Genomic DNA, 11,557 nt, shown 5'->3' with positions numbered 1-11,557 from the left:
CGGGGCCGCTCGACTCGCTAGAGCTGCTGGTCGGAGATCCGGGCCCGGGGCCACAGGGCCTCCGCGTGAGCTGCGTGCCGGAGAGCCGGAGTGAGGCCGACTCACCAGAGGTGGCAGCAACAGGCCAGATTCACTCTCTAGTCTCCTCCGGATGCGGCCAAGCTGGTTTCCCACCGACTTTCATTCGACACGGCACAGACAGGGACTGGGGTGAAAAGCCATAAAGATGGCGCTGGCTTTACGTCTTTTGCCCCGCTTGCTGCTCGCTCCGCCGCTGCCCGGCGGGGCCGGCCGACCCCGGACTCCCCGTGGAACCGAGGTGAGACCGCCGTTGGCTGAACTCTGCCGCTTCTGCCGCCGCCGCCTCGGCTCCGGACCGGTCCCGCTTCCTCGAGTCACTTGGGCCTCGGCGCTGCCCGCTCGGGGCCCGCAGCGTCCCCTGCTCAGCCCTCCGGGACTACCCGCAGCCCTCTCCGCTTTCCCTGCCTACCCCCGGCGCAGCTACAGCGCCGAGGAGCAGCCCCAGCCGCGCCAGAAAACCAAGATGATCATTCTGGGATTCTCCAACCCCATCAACTGGGTTCGGACTCGAATTTACGCCTTCCTGATCTGGGCCTATTTCGACCAAGAGTTCAGCATCGCAGAATTCTCTGAGGGAGCGAAGCAGGTTTGTTCATTTGTTTGGGGGTGACCTGTTCGCCTCTCCTGCATTCAGCGGTTCCATGCAAAAAGTGTTTAGCGATGAGGTTTCCTCACTGGGTCCCAAGGTATCCAAAGTGGGTAGTGACCCAGACACAGCCCTCCGCTACTTCTTGACTAAAATTCAGCTGCTTCTTACGTTTGCACGGTCGCCGAGGAGGAAGAGGGGTTCGATTGAGACACCAGTTACACCAGCTGAAGTCCTCCAATTCCTTTTTCTGCTCTACAGGTTTTGAATCCGATAGAAATGAATTCGATTCAAAGCCCATTTCTGCCACCTAAAAGCTACATGGTTTTATCTTTCTGAACATCACTTTCTGCAAAATTAAGAAGACCATGCCTGGCACATAGCAGGCCCTCCACAAATGTTAGTTGAATAAATGAATGAGTAGATGCGATCGTTTTGAAGAGTAAATAAGGTAGCATTTTCAAATGCAATAATGTAATTTTAGGTAGAAAAACAAAACTTCCTGCTAGCCATTTGGCAGAACTCCCCAGCCCATCTCCCTAACCCCGAATTCTCCATCATACTCTTTAAAGACTAACTTAGAGATAAGGAGTTTTACCCTTTCAAAGAATTTGCTGAGCAACCTGGTCGCTAATAAGTGCATAACATCCTACACACTGAGAAATAGCCTTTGGTGATTCATAACCCTGACCCCTTCCCTTTTCTTTCTCTTTCTTTCTGAGTGGCTGATAATACCTTGCCTTACCCTTGTCCCATAACAGTCACTTTGGGTCCTGAGATTATTTACGGATTTTTTTGTGTACATGCATTTTTCTGGGATGAAAGTCCATCTATAAATGTCTTTCGAATCCCTCGGAGAGTTTGTCATTCCCGAACATTTCAGAACTGTTGATAAATAGAAGTCATAGTTTATTTCCCAGTTCATACTGCCATATACCTTAAACTTATGCTATAACTGTAATTATTTCGCAGTACTGATTGTATAAATAAATGTTTCCAACTTCATATAATCAGTGTCAATATTAACTCCTGCCTCCTGCTTCCCTGAGTCAACTCTTGACTGATTTATGTGTTTATAAAAAAGTTAAAAAGCAAAAGGCAGGCTTGATTAATAGCGTTATAAGTGGTAAACCTCTGCTCATATCAGTTCTCAAAATCTTTTGTCATGTAGAGGTAAATTGGTGTGATTCTACTATCCTCCACAATGCCCACTGAGGACACATGAACTTGTGTGCCTCATAACATATTAAATGACTGGACCAGCTCATTTATGTGTCAGTGAGGAATGGAAACCCTCTCCCCTTCTTGGGCAGGAATCAGGTTTTACACCCCATTTCCTCTGAACACAGAGGAGCATGGGACACTTTTTAGCCACTCTCTGATCCAGACCACTCTCTGGTCTCCAGCTATTAGCTATTTTTGCCCTCATCCTTGCTATTAAGTAGTATCTCCATCCTTTCATCAGCCAGTCTGTATACACGTTTTGCCTCATCTAAGTCGGTTTTTGTGCATTTAACCATTGTGATTTCCAAAAGGAATGTTGGGTCATCCATGGCAAATATTTATCAATTCCTTTAAACCAATGCTTACTTATAACATACCTTTTATATCAAGCAAAGCAGTTATTTAACACCTAAGATTTAAGAGGACATGGCCAAAAAACCTCCACCCTACTAGATCTCTTTATGCAATAATGCAACTGTGTCTTCTTTGCATGGGTTTAAAAGTCTAGGGCTTAGGAATAATCTGGTGCAAAAGCCTTAGCTAGTTCATCTACTCTCATGGGCTCCACTTGCCCTTTCTCCTTAATCTAACCTCTCAGCAAGAAAATGTTATCTTGGGTTGTGAATATCAAGTTATCATTAGAGCACGTTCATTCAGATTTTTTTTTTTTATATCAGAGAACATGAAAACAAAAAGGCATCATCAGGACCATTCTAGTCTAATTCTCCTTTACAGATGATAAAACAGTTGGCTCAAGGATGCATTGTAAGCAATGTCTTGTGACCCTGTCTATAAGCAGTCTTGGTCTCCAGTCACTAGAAATTGAGAAGGTTAATTATGGTCTGAATAAGCTTTTATTCATCACATGAGCCAGAGAAATATGTGGTCCAGTGCTATAGCTTTATTAGCTCCACAGACCCTGCTTTCCATTAATATGTACATATAATATGGAATCTTCCCTCTTACTGCCATCAAACAGCAGTAATCATATACTGTATGTTTTCTTATATATCTTAAGTTTTGTCCTTTTCTATGAAAAAGAGGACTATTTCTTAGTAGCCTCTCTAGGTTAGATACTCCTTGTCATCAATGCCTCATCAGGGCAGCTTACGACAGTTCTGACACTAACTCCCTGGAGTTAATACAGATCCTACAGGTTAAGGGCTCAGTCCCACATGACTGACTCCACTTCGGATGCTAATTACAAGTCTAGGCCTCCATTTAACTGGCCAGTTATAAATAGAGGGTTCCCACATTCTCCTTCCTCAAGTTCCATGATTTGCCAAAACAGCTCATAGAACTAAGGAGTGCACTTTACTTGCTATTTTCAGTTTTTTAGAAAGAATACAATTCAGGAGCAGCCAGATGGAAGAGATGCATAGGGCAAGGCATGTGGGAAGGGTATGGAGCTCCCGTGCTTTCTGGGTGCACCACTTTCCCAGCATCTCCACATGTTCACCAACCTGGAAGCTCTTCTAATTCCTTCGTTAGGGTTTTTAATGGAGGTTCCATTATTTAGCCACGAATGATTAAATCATTGGCAATTGGTGATTAATTCAATCCCCAGCACCTCTTCCCTTCCTGAGTCTAGGGGTGGAGCTGAAAGTTTCAACCCTCCAATCACGTGGTTGGTTCTTCTGACAAGAGTCACCTCATTAGCCTGAACTCCGGTATGGTTGAAAGGGGCTTGTTTTAGGAACTCTGTGCCGGGAGGTGGAACAGAGAACAAGTGTATATTTTCTTCTTATATCACAATGTCACACTATTGATATGTGCATATGATCCATCTTCCCTATTACTGCCATCAAACCACATTAATCATATAGTGTTTATTTTCCTGTATCTTCCTGCATCTTCTTGCATGTTGTATAGGCTATTTCCTAGCCTCTTTAGGTTAGACACTCCTGTATCATCTAAGCCTTCTCAGAGCAGCCTCCTGATCGATATTATCTGATCAGATAATTTGCTCAGGTGTGATCTTCTTAGGCCACACAAACATCACACCTTGGCCATACAAACTAGAATGTAGTGGTTGGTTTCACCATGATTGTTATGGTCTTTTTTCTTCTTACCTAAATACCACCCGTCTTCCTCACATGAAGGCTTATTAATACAGATAGTGTCTTTGAACCCTGAGGGCCTCTCACATGTTTGCAAGGGGTCCTGGAATCCATTTGGATATATGCATTTTCTGAAAATTCAACAACTCTTATTATGTCTGTTTGCCAGGGCTGCCATAGCAAAATACCACAGTCTGGGGCACAGAACTTTATTTCCTCACAGTTCTAGAGGATAGAAGTCCAAGATCCAGGTATTGATAGGTTTGGTTTCTTCTGAAGTCTCTCTCCTTTGCTTGCAGATGGCTGTCTTCTGTGTCCTCACTCTTGTCCCCCCCCCCCCCCCCCACCCCACCTCTGTGTGCATGTGCCCCTGGTGCTTTGTGTGTCAGTATTTCCTCTTATAGGACACTAGTCAGGTTGGGCTAAGGCCCCCCCCTCATCTTACTTAATCACTTCTTTAAAGACCCTGTCTCCAAATTCAGTCCTGAGGTACTGGGAGTTAGGGTTTCAACATATGAATTCGGGGGAAACAGTTCATCCCATAACATTCCATCCCAAACTATTATTGTCTGTCTGACATGCCTTTGCATCTGCTTTGTCTTGCCAGTTCCTTGCATTTCATCTGAGATGTTCCTTCCTTTAAGAGGCCCTCTCTGGTCCTCCCAGATTGACTTAAGTGGTGCTTCTGCTCAAGTCATCCTGTTCTTGCCCCTGTCATAATTCTTGAACTTGTCCGTTTACTTGCCTCCCTTCTCAAGTAGACTGAAAGCTACTTGAAAACAGGTAGGTCTTATACACAGTTTCATTTCTCACGGCTAAAAATATGGAGGATTGTAGTCGGTTCCTCCCTACTTTAAAATGGGATATCGGGGCACCTGGGTAGTTCATTTGGTTAAACATCCAACTCTTGGTTTTGGCTCAGGTCGTGATCTCGCAGTTCATGAGTTCAAGCCCTGCATTGGTCTCTGCACTGATAGAGTGGAGCCTCCTTGGGATTCTCTGCGTCTCTCTCTGCCCCTTCTCTGCTCATAATCTCTCTCTCTCTCTCTCTCTCTCTCTCTCTCAAAAATAAATAAAATATTTTTTTAAATGGGATCTCATACATCTCACTGTATTAGACTGTGTAAACTCATTATATTTTCTCCCACTTTCCCAAACCTGCCTTCCCTATCTTAATGAGGTTCAGATTGCAGCCCAGATCTCCAGACTCCCATTACAATCTGGAATGTACTACTTACAAAATTCTTTGGGTTCTTGAGGAAGGGGGAGGGGTCATATAATAGTCATTTCAATGATAACAGTGATTACTTCATTATTATTTTAAAAGGAATTCTGTAGGAGGATTCTTATGTGAAGAGTTATGCTTATACATATACCATCTTTTCCCAGGTCCTAAGAGTGGTTACCTAATTGGCAATCAGCTCACTACTGTATATGTGGGAAGGCCATATGAGAAGAGACAAGCCAAGCAACATTGAAGCATATCATAGTATTTGACATTGCTTATCCTTTATCATAAAATAGTCTTTGTGATATCAAGCTAATTAAGTATGAGCATTGTATGTTGTATGGTATTTTGCATGATGTTTTGAAATAATGATTACCACTCCTCACCTTTTTTTTTTTAAAAGGCTTTTGCTCATGTGTCCAAGTTGCTGTCACAATGTAAATTTGATCTATTGGAAGAACTTGTGGCCAAAGAGGTAAAGTATACTTTTAATTTTCCTTTAAAAATAAGTGTATTACTCTCTTGCAATAGAATGATATGCATTACCCTTATTTATGCTTAAAAGTAGTATGTGTGCCATCAGCCAAAGTAGAGTCCTTGTATCTTTACTTTTGGGTACTTTGGGTCATATAAAAGCATAGAATGCTTGCTACTTAAGGTATAGCTAAGTAAATACGATGTCTTACACTTGTTTTTGTACTGAATGTTCTGTAGGAATTACCTGTTGAACAATTAGATGCCTTTCAGGATTGCTTTTGAATATGAGTAAATGTAGTAAATTTAAAAATAGGTTTAGGGGTGCTGGGGTGGCTCAGTTAAGCATCCGACATCAGCTCAGGTCATGATCTTGCGGTTCGTGGGTTTGAGCCTCACGTCGGGCTCTGTGCTGACAGCTCAGAGCCTGGAGCCTGCTTTGGATTCTGTGTCTCCCTCTCTCTTTGCTCCTCTCCTCCTCATGCTCTCTCTCTAAAATAAATAAACATTAAAAAAAGTAGGTTTAGAAAAATTCATTCCATAAAGAATTCATCTGCTTACTGAAAGGCTTTTGAAAATTCAGTAGGTGAACTATGGTTTGCTTTTTTCCATACTTAGGTGCTACATGTATTGAAGGAAAAGGTTACTTCATTACCTGATAACCATAAAAATGCCCTTGCTGCTGACATAGATGAAATTGTATACACATCAACAGGAGACATCTCCATTTACTATGATGAGAAAGGTACTGCTGGAACATAGTCAACTTTAAATGATAAATAATTGCCCAGATAGGCTAAACTAGTGGATAATCATGAAATAGTGGGGTTTTGTTGGTACAGTGGATATGTTTAGAAATTCAAGAAAAATAATACGTTCATTCTTTAAGGACCTACCTACGAAAGAGTTAAGATATGGTAATAGTTATTTAAGCCCTTCTATCTAAGCACCTTCCTCTACTATTATTTCATTCGCAAGAGAAGATATTGTCACTTAAGTTGATGACGATTGTCTAAGGCTGCTATCATGTCTCAAATAGAAAATATATGTTTCAAATTTCCTAATTTGAAGGAAACAATTGAACATTTTAAATGTCTAGCTGTAGATTAAATAAGAGTGAGGAGTAAAAAGTAAAAAATATCAGTTAAAGACTGTTTTGAAAGTAAGATTAACTGTGGAACTCCCAAATTGGATTTATTTGGAGATAATGAAAAAGATTAAAAGGAACTTTACTGGTTATCTCATTTTTCTCCTTGTCCAATGCAAACATTTTTCCCTATAATATTCCCCAAAATTTATTGACTCATTTGTTCCTTTTACAAATATTTGCAAATGTATTATGTGCCAGGCACACAGGAAATCTAGCCTTTGCTTACATACTTTCCAAGGCAGTTCTGATATAGGACTCTTTAATAGTTAAACATTTTTCATATGCATGTTAACTTGAAACATTTCTATAGGTACTTTTAGTGACAAATATTTTCTTCTCCCTAACATTTCAAATTAAATCTCAGCACCATGGTCACTACTTGATTTTAACCCAGGACCTTGTTAGAATCACTAGGCACATAGCAGAGTGAATGAAGGTAAACAGTACATGTTCAATAAATCATAACTATTATTTCTGAGATACAGAGAAGGTAAATATGTCATAAACCCTACGAGAATTTTCTAAAAATAAGAAGAAATCAATGTAAGTATCTTACTTTGTTATTCTAGTTAGACTAGAATACGTACAAAATAGGATCTATACAAACTCGTGTAGCTACTGCCACTTTCTAATTTCATTTTGAATATATGGATGATAGATTATTGTGATTTGTATTTGTATGTGTGTGTGTGTGTTTTTTCTCTAAGGAAGGAAGTTTGTTAACATCCTGATGTGCTTTTGGTATCTAACCAGTGCCAACATCCCCAGTGAAACTTTAAGTGGAGCCAGTGTATTCCAGGTTAAATTGGGGGATCAGAACGTGGAAACTAAACAACTTCTTAGTGCAAGCTATGAGTAAGTCTAATCCCATCTCATTGTTTCCTTTCTCTAGAAAATGGAAGGTAGTATGAAGGAAGTATGAAGGTATGAAAGCTAAAGGGAGCTTTAGGAAGAAAAGCATTGAAATTTGACAAGTTATTTAAGAAGAGAGAAAGTCATAAAGGCATACTGGATATGAAACAGAAGTGTTGAGAAATTAGAAAGAGGTAATGCTGCTGAATGTAATTAAAAGGTGTTTCAGCTGTCTATCGATGTGTCATAAACCACTCCCGAACTCAGTAACTTTAAGCAGCCATTTATTTTGTCTGCTGCTTTACTGCTCAGGAATTTTGGAAAGGCACAGCCATGAGGTTTTCGTTGCTTCACCTGCCATCAACCAGGGTGGCAAGGGCTGGAGAAATCATTTCCACGATGGCTTCTTCACTCACACGTGCCCCACTTGGTGCTCCTTGGCTTCCGCACATAATGTCTCATTCCCCAGGGCCTCTCTTCATGGCTTGGGCCTGTGGCAGTCTCCAGCTGTTCACATGTTTTACCAGGTGGTCAGCTAGGCTGGTAAAGGGCTATCCCAGGATTGGAACATCGTTTCCACCTTAGTCTACCTGTCAAAGCAGTCATAGGACCTACACAGTTGAAAGGACATGGAGAGATTCCACCTTTTATCGGGCAATAGCAGGGTCCCATTGCAGAAGAGCATGTGGGATGGGGCGTATGGTTATAACCTTACTCGGGAAATAAAATATGCCACAGGTGGCACATGGGTGATTCACTCACTAGACATTTACTGATCATTCCTTATTTATCAAGTACCCTGCCTGTTAGGGTTTCAGATACAAAAATGAAGAGTTCCTGCCTGTAAAGAGGTACTATCTAGTAAGTTAGCAATGTATTTAAAAGAGACACTATCGTGTATTTTTTGCTAATAAAATTTGGAACAGTGAACCAGTCAAGCAGGTTACTGGAGACATAATTTAATATTTAAAAGAGAATACTATTATGTTGCCGAAAGTATATAAACCTAATTTAAAATAACAAATCCCAGAAATGACCTAAGAAAATCTATTCTGTTTCAGTAGGGTAAAAGGGAATTGTATCCTTATTTTTTCACTTTATTTGAAAGAAATGTGCTTTTTTTCTTTTTTAAATTTTGCTTTATTTGTAATTATATAAAATATATATTTAAATACTTCAATCTACAGAATCATCTCCTTTTAAAGATATCACTTGTAATTAAAGAACAATATAATCAATACTCATCTTTGATTCCTCTGATATTCCCTACTAAGGCCATGGGCAGCTCATAAACACTGTTATTTTCAAGATTGATCTAATGTATATAAACCAAATTCCACTAAAATACCCTTTTCATCACCATTGCCCAATTTATTTTTCCTCATATTAGGCATATGTTCTAGCTAGTATTTAACAACAGAATGATACCCAAGTTTCTCTCAAGGACTGGTAGATGTTGGAGTATATATCCGTTCATTAAAAATACTCATTTTAGGGGCACCTAGATAGATCGGGTGGTTAAACGTCTGACTCTTGATTTCAGCTCGGGTTATGATCTCACCATCATGAGTCTGAGCCCCACATTGGGCTCTACTGGGCGTGCAGCCTGCTTGAGATACTCTCTCCTTCTCCCTCTGCCCCTCCTCTGTGCATGCTCTCATTTTAGTGGAAAATGTTCTAATTTTGTGACGATACTTTTCCTGATTGAATTGGTAAATTAAACTTTTTTGTTTTGATTTTTATTTATGATTAACCATTAGCTTGTTGCTAAAAATTGCCTCTAATGTACATTTGGAAATGATATAGTTATCCAAGAAGTATTTAGACTAATGTAAGATTCATATTATTTGTAATTTTTCCCCTAGATTTCAGAGGGAGTTTACACAAGGAGTAAAGCCTGACTGGACCATCGCACGGATTGAACACTCAAAGTTATTAGAATGATCTTTCTTGAAAAATCAGCTTGTTGGACTTTTGGCAATTACTATGAAAAATTAAGGAAAAAAACATTTTGGATCAGTTGATCTTCACATAGTCAAGTCTGTGGATCACTTTTGTATTATTTTGAAATATTCCTTGTAGTATATTGGCATGGTACAGTAAAGCCTTTTCCACAGATTATTATCACCTTCTATAAAAGAGATCAAAGTAAAAAAACTACAACAGCTCATTGTTGGTGTCATATTCAGTATCATTTCTTTTTTTGTTTTAAATTAAAAAAAAAAAAATTTTTATGTTTATTCATTTTTGAGAGACAGAGGGAGACAGAGTGTGATTGATGGAGGGAGACAGAGAATCTGAAGCAGGCTCCATGCTCGGAGCCGTCAGCACAGAGCCCGACCTGGGGCTCGAATTCACATGCCGCGAGATCATGAGTTGAGCCGAAGTCAGATGCCCAACCGACTGAGCCACCCAGGCACCCCTTTAGTATCTTTTCTATTCTTTCCTTTTCTTTTCTCTTCTCTTCTTTTCTTTTCTTTTCTTTTCTTTGTTATATTTGTGTGTCTTTTATTTTTATTTTATATTTACTTTTTTTTTTAATTTACATCCAAATTAGCATATAGTGCAACAGTGATTTCAGGAGTAGATTCCTTAGTGCCCCTTACCCATTTAGCTCATCCTGCCCTGCTACAACCCTTCCAGCAACCCTCAGTTTGTTCTCCATATTTATGAGTCTCTTCTGTTTTGTCCCCCTCCATGTTTTTATGTTATTTTTGTTTCCCTTCCTTTATGTTCATCTGTTTTGTCTATTAAAGTCTTCATATGAGTGAGGTCATAGGATTTTTGTCTTTCTCTGAATTTCACTTAAGGATAATACCCTCCAGTTCCTTCCACATAGTTGCAAATGACAAGATTTCATTCTTTTTGATTGACAAGTAATACTCCATTGTATATCTATAACACATCTTCTTTATCCACTTATCCATCGATGGACATTTGGGCTCTTTCCATACTATGGCTATTGTTGATGGTGCTTTTATAAACATGGGGGTGTATGTGTCCCTTCGAAACAGCACACCTGTATCCCTTGAATAAATGCCTAGTAGCGCAATTGCTGGGTCGTAGGGTAGTTCTATTTTTAGTTCTTTGAAGAACCTCCATACTGTTTTCCAGAGTGGGTGCACCAGCTTGAATTCCCACCAGCAGTACAAGAGATCCTCTTTCTCTGCATCCTCGCCAACATCTGTTGTTGCCTGAGATGTTCATGTTAGCCATTCTGACAGGTTCTGACAGGTATGAGGTGGAATCTCATTGTGGTTTTGATTTGTATTTCCCTGATGAGAAGTGATGTTGAGCATTTTTTCATGTGTCGGCCATCTGGATGTCTTCTTTGGAGAAGTGTCTATTCATGTCTTTTACCCATTTATTCACGGGATTATTTGCTTTTGGGGTGTTGAGTTTGATAAGGTCTTTGTAGATTTTGGATACTAACCCTTCATATGATATGTTGTTTGCAAATATCTTCTCCCATTCTGTCGGTTGCCTTTTAGTTTTGCTGATTGTTTCCTTCGCTGTGCAGAAGCTTTTTATTTTGATGAGGTCGCTGTAGTTCACATTTTTGCTTTTGTTTCTCTTGCTTCCAGAGACGTGTTGAGTAAGAAGTTGCTGTGGGCAAGATCAAAGAGGTTTTTGCCTGCTTTCTTCTCGAGAATTTTGATGGCTTCCTGTCTTACATTGAGGTCTTTCATCCACTTTGAGTTTATTTTGGTGTATGGTGTAAGAAAGTGGTCCAGGTTCATTCTTCTGCATGTCGCTGTCCAGTTTTCCCAACACCACTTGCTGAAGGGAATGTTTTATTCCATTGGATATTCTTTCCTGCTTTGTCAAAGATTAGTTGGTCATATGTTTGTGGGTCCATTTCTGGGTTCTCTATTCTGTTCCATTGATCTGAGTGTCTGTTC

The 11,557-nt window shown here is 40.1% G+C and overlaps 1 protein-coding gene across 3 annotated transcripts; it reads left to right on the top strand.

Moving 5' to 3' along the window:
* The first annotated feature begins 20 nt into the window (after window positions 1-20).
* On the top strand, window positions 21-9,825 carry MAIP1 (matrix AAA peptidase interacting protein 1). Of its 3 annotated transcripts, none has more exons than XR_009607236.3 (5): window positions 21-667; window positions 5,583-5,654; window positions 6,272-6,398; window positions 7,557-7,658; window positions 9,521-9,825. XR_009607236.3 is itself a non-coding variant. In XM_060622861.3 (5 exons), exons 1-5 carry the CDS (start codon window positions 227-229, stop codon window positions 9,597-9,599), a joined length of 867 nt encoding a protein of 288 aa, XP_060478844.1. In that variant the 5' UTR covers window positions 21-226; the 3' UTR covers window positions 9,600-9,825. The 3 variants fall into 3 exon arrangements, 1 of the variants encoding a protein (XP_060478844.1); XR_009607237.3 differs by lacking the exon at window positions 7,557-7,658 and adding an exon at window positions 7,696-7,849 and having other exon boundaries at window positions 9,521-9,607; XM_060622861.3 differs by having other exon boundaries at window positions 7,511-7,658.
* The last annotated feature ends 1,732 nt before the right edge of the window (window positions 9,826-11,557 follow it).

The sequence above is a fragment of the Panthera onca genome, chromosome C1, assembly GCF_046562875.1.
Source record: "Panthera onca isolate mPanOnc1 chromosome C1, mPanOnc1 haplotype 2, whole genome shotgun sequence".
Classification (NCBI taxonomy): domain Eukaryota; kingdom Metazoa; phylum Chordata; class Mammalia; order Carnivora; family Felidae; genus Panthera; species Panthera onca.
This window is presented reverse-complemented; position numbering and strand designations above follow the sequence as displayed.

Excerpts from the sequence above, each read along its gene's own strand:
- MAIP1 (XM_060622861.3), top strand. The coding sequence starts at position 227 with ATGGCGCTGGCTTTACGTCTTTTGCCCCGCTTGCTGCTCGCTCCGCCG. Across the intron at positions 668-5,582 it reads TCTCTGAGGGAGCGAAGCAG|GCTTTTGCTCATGTGTCCAA; the intron begins GTTTGTTCATTT and ends TTTTTTTAAAAG. Across the intron at positions 7,659-9,520 it reads CTTCTTAGTGCAAGCTATGA|ATTTCAGAGGGAGTTTACAC; the intron begins GTAAGTCTAATC and ends TTTTTCCCCTAG.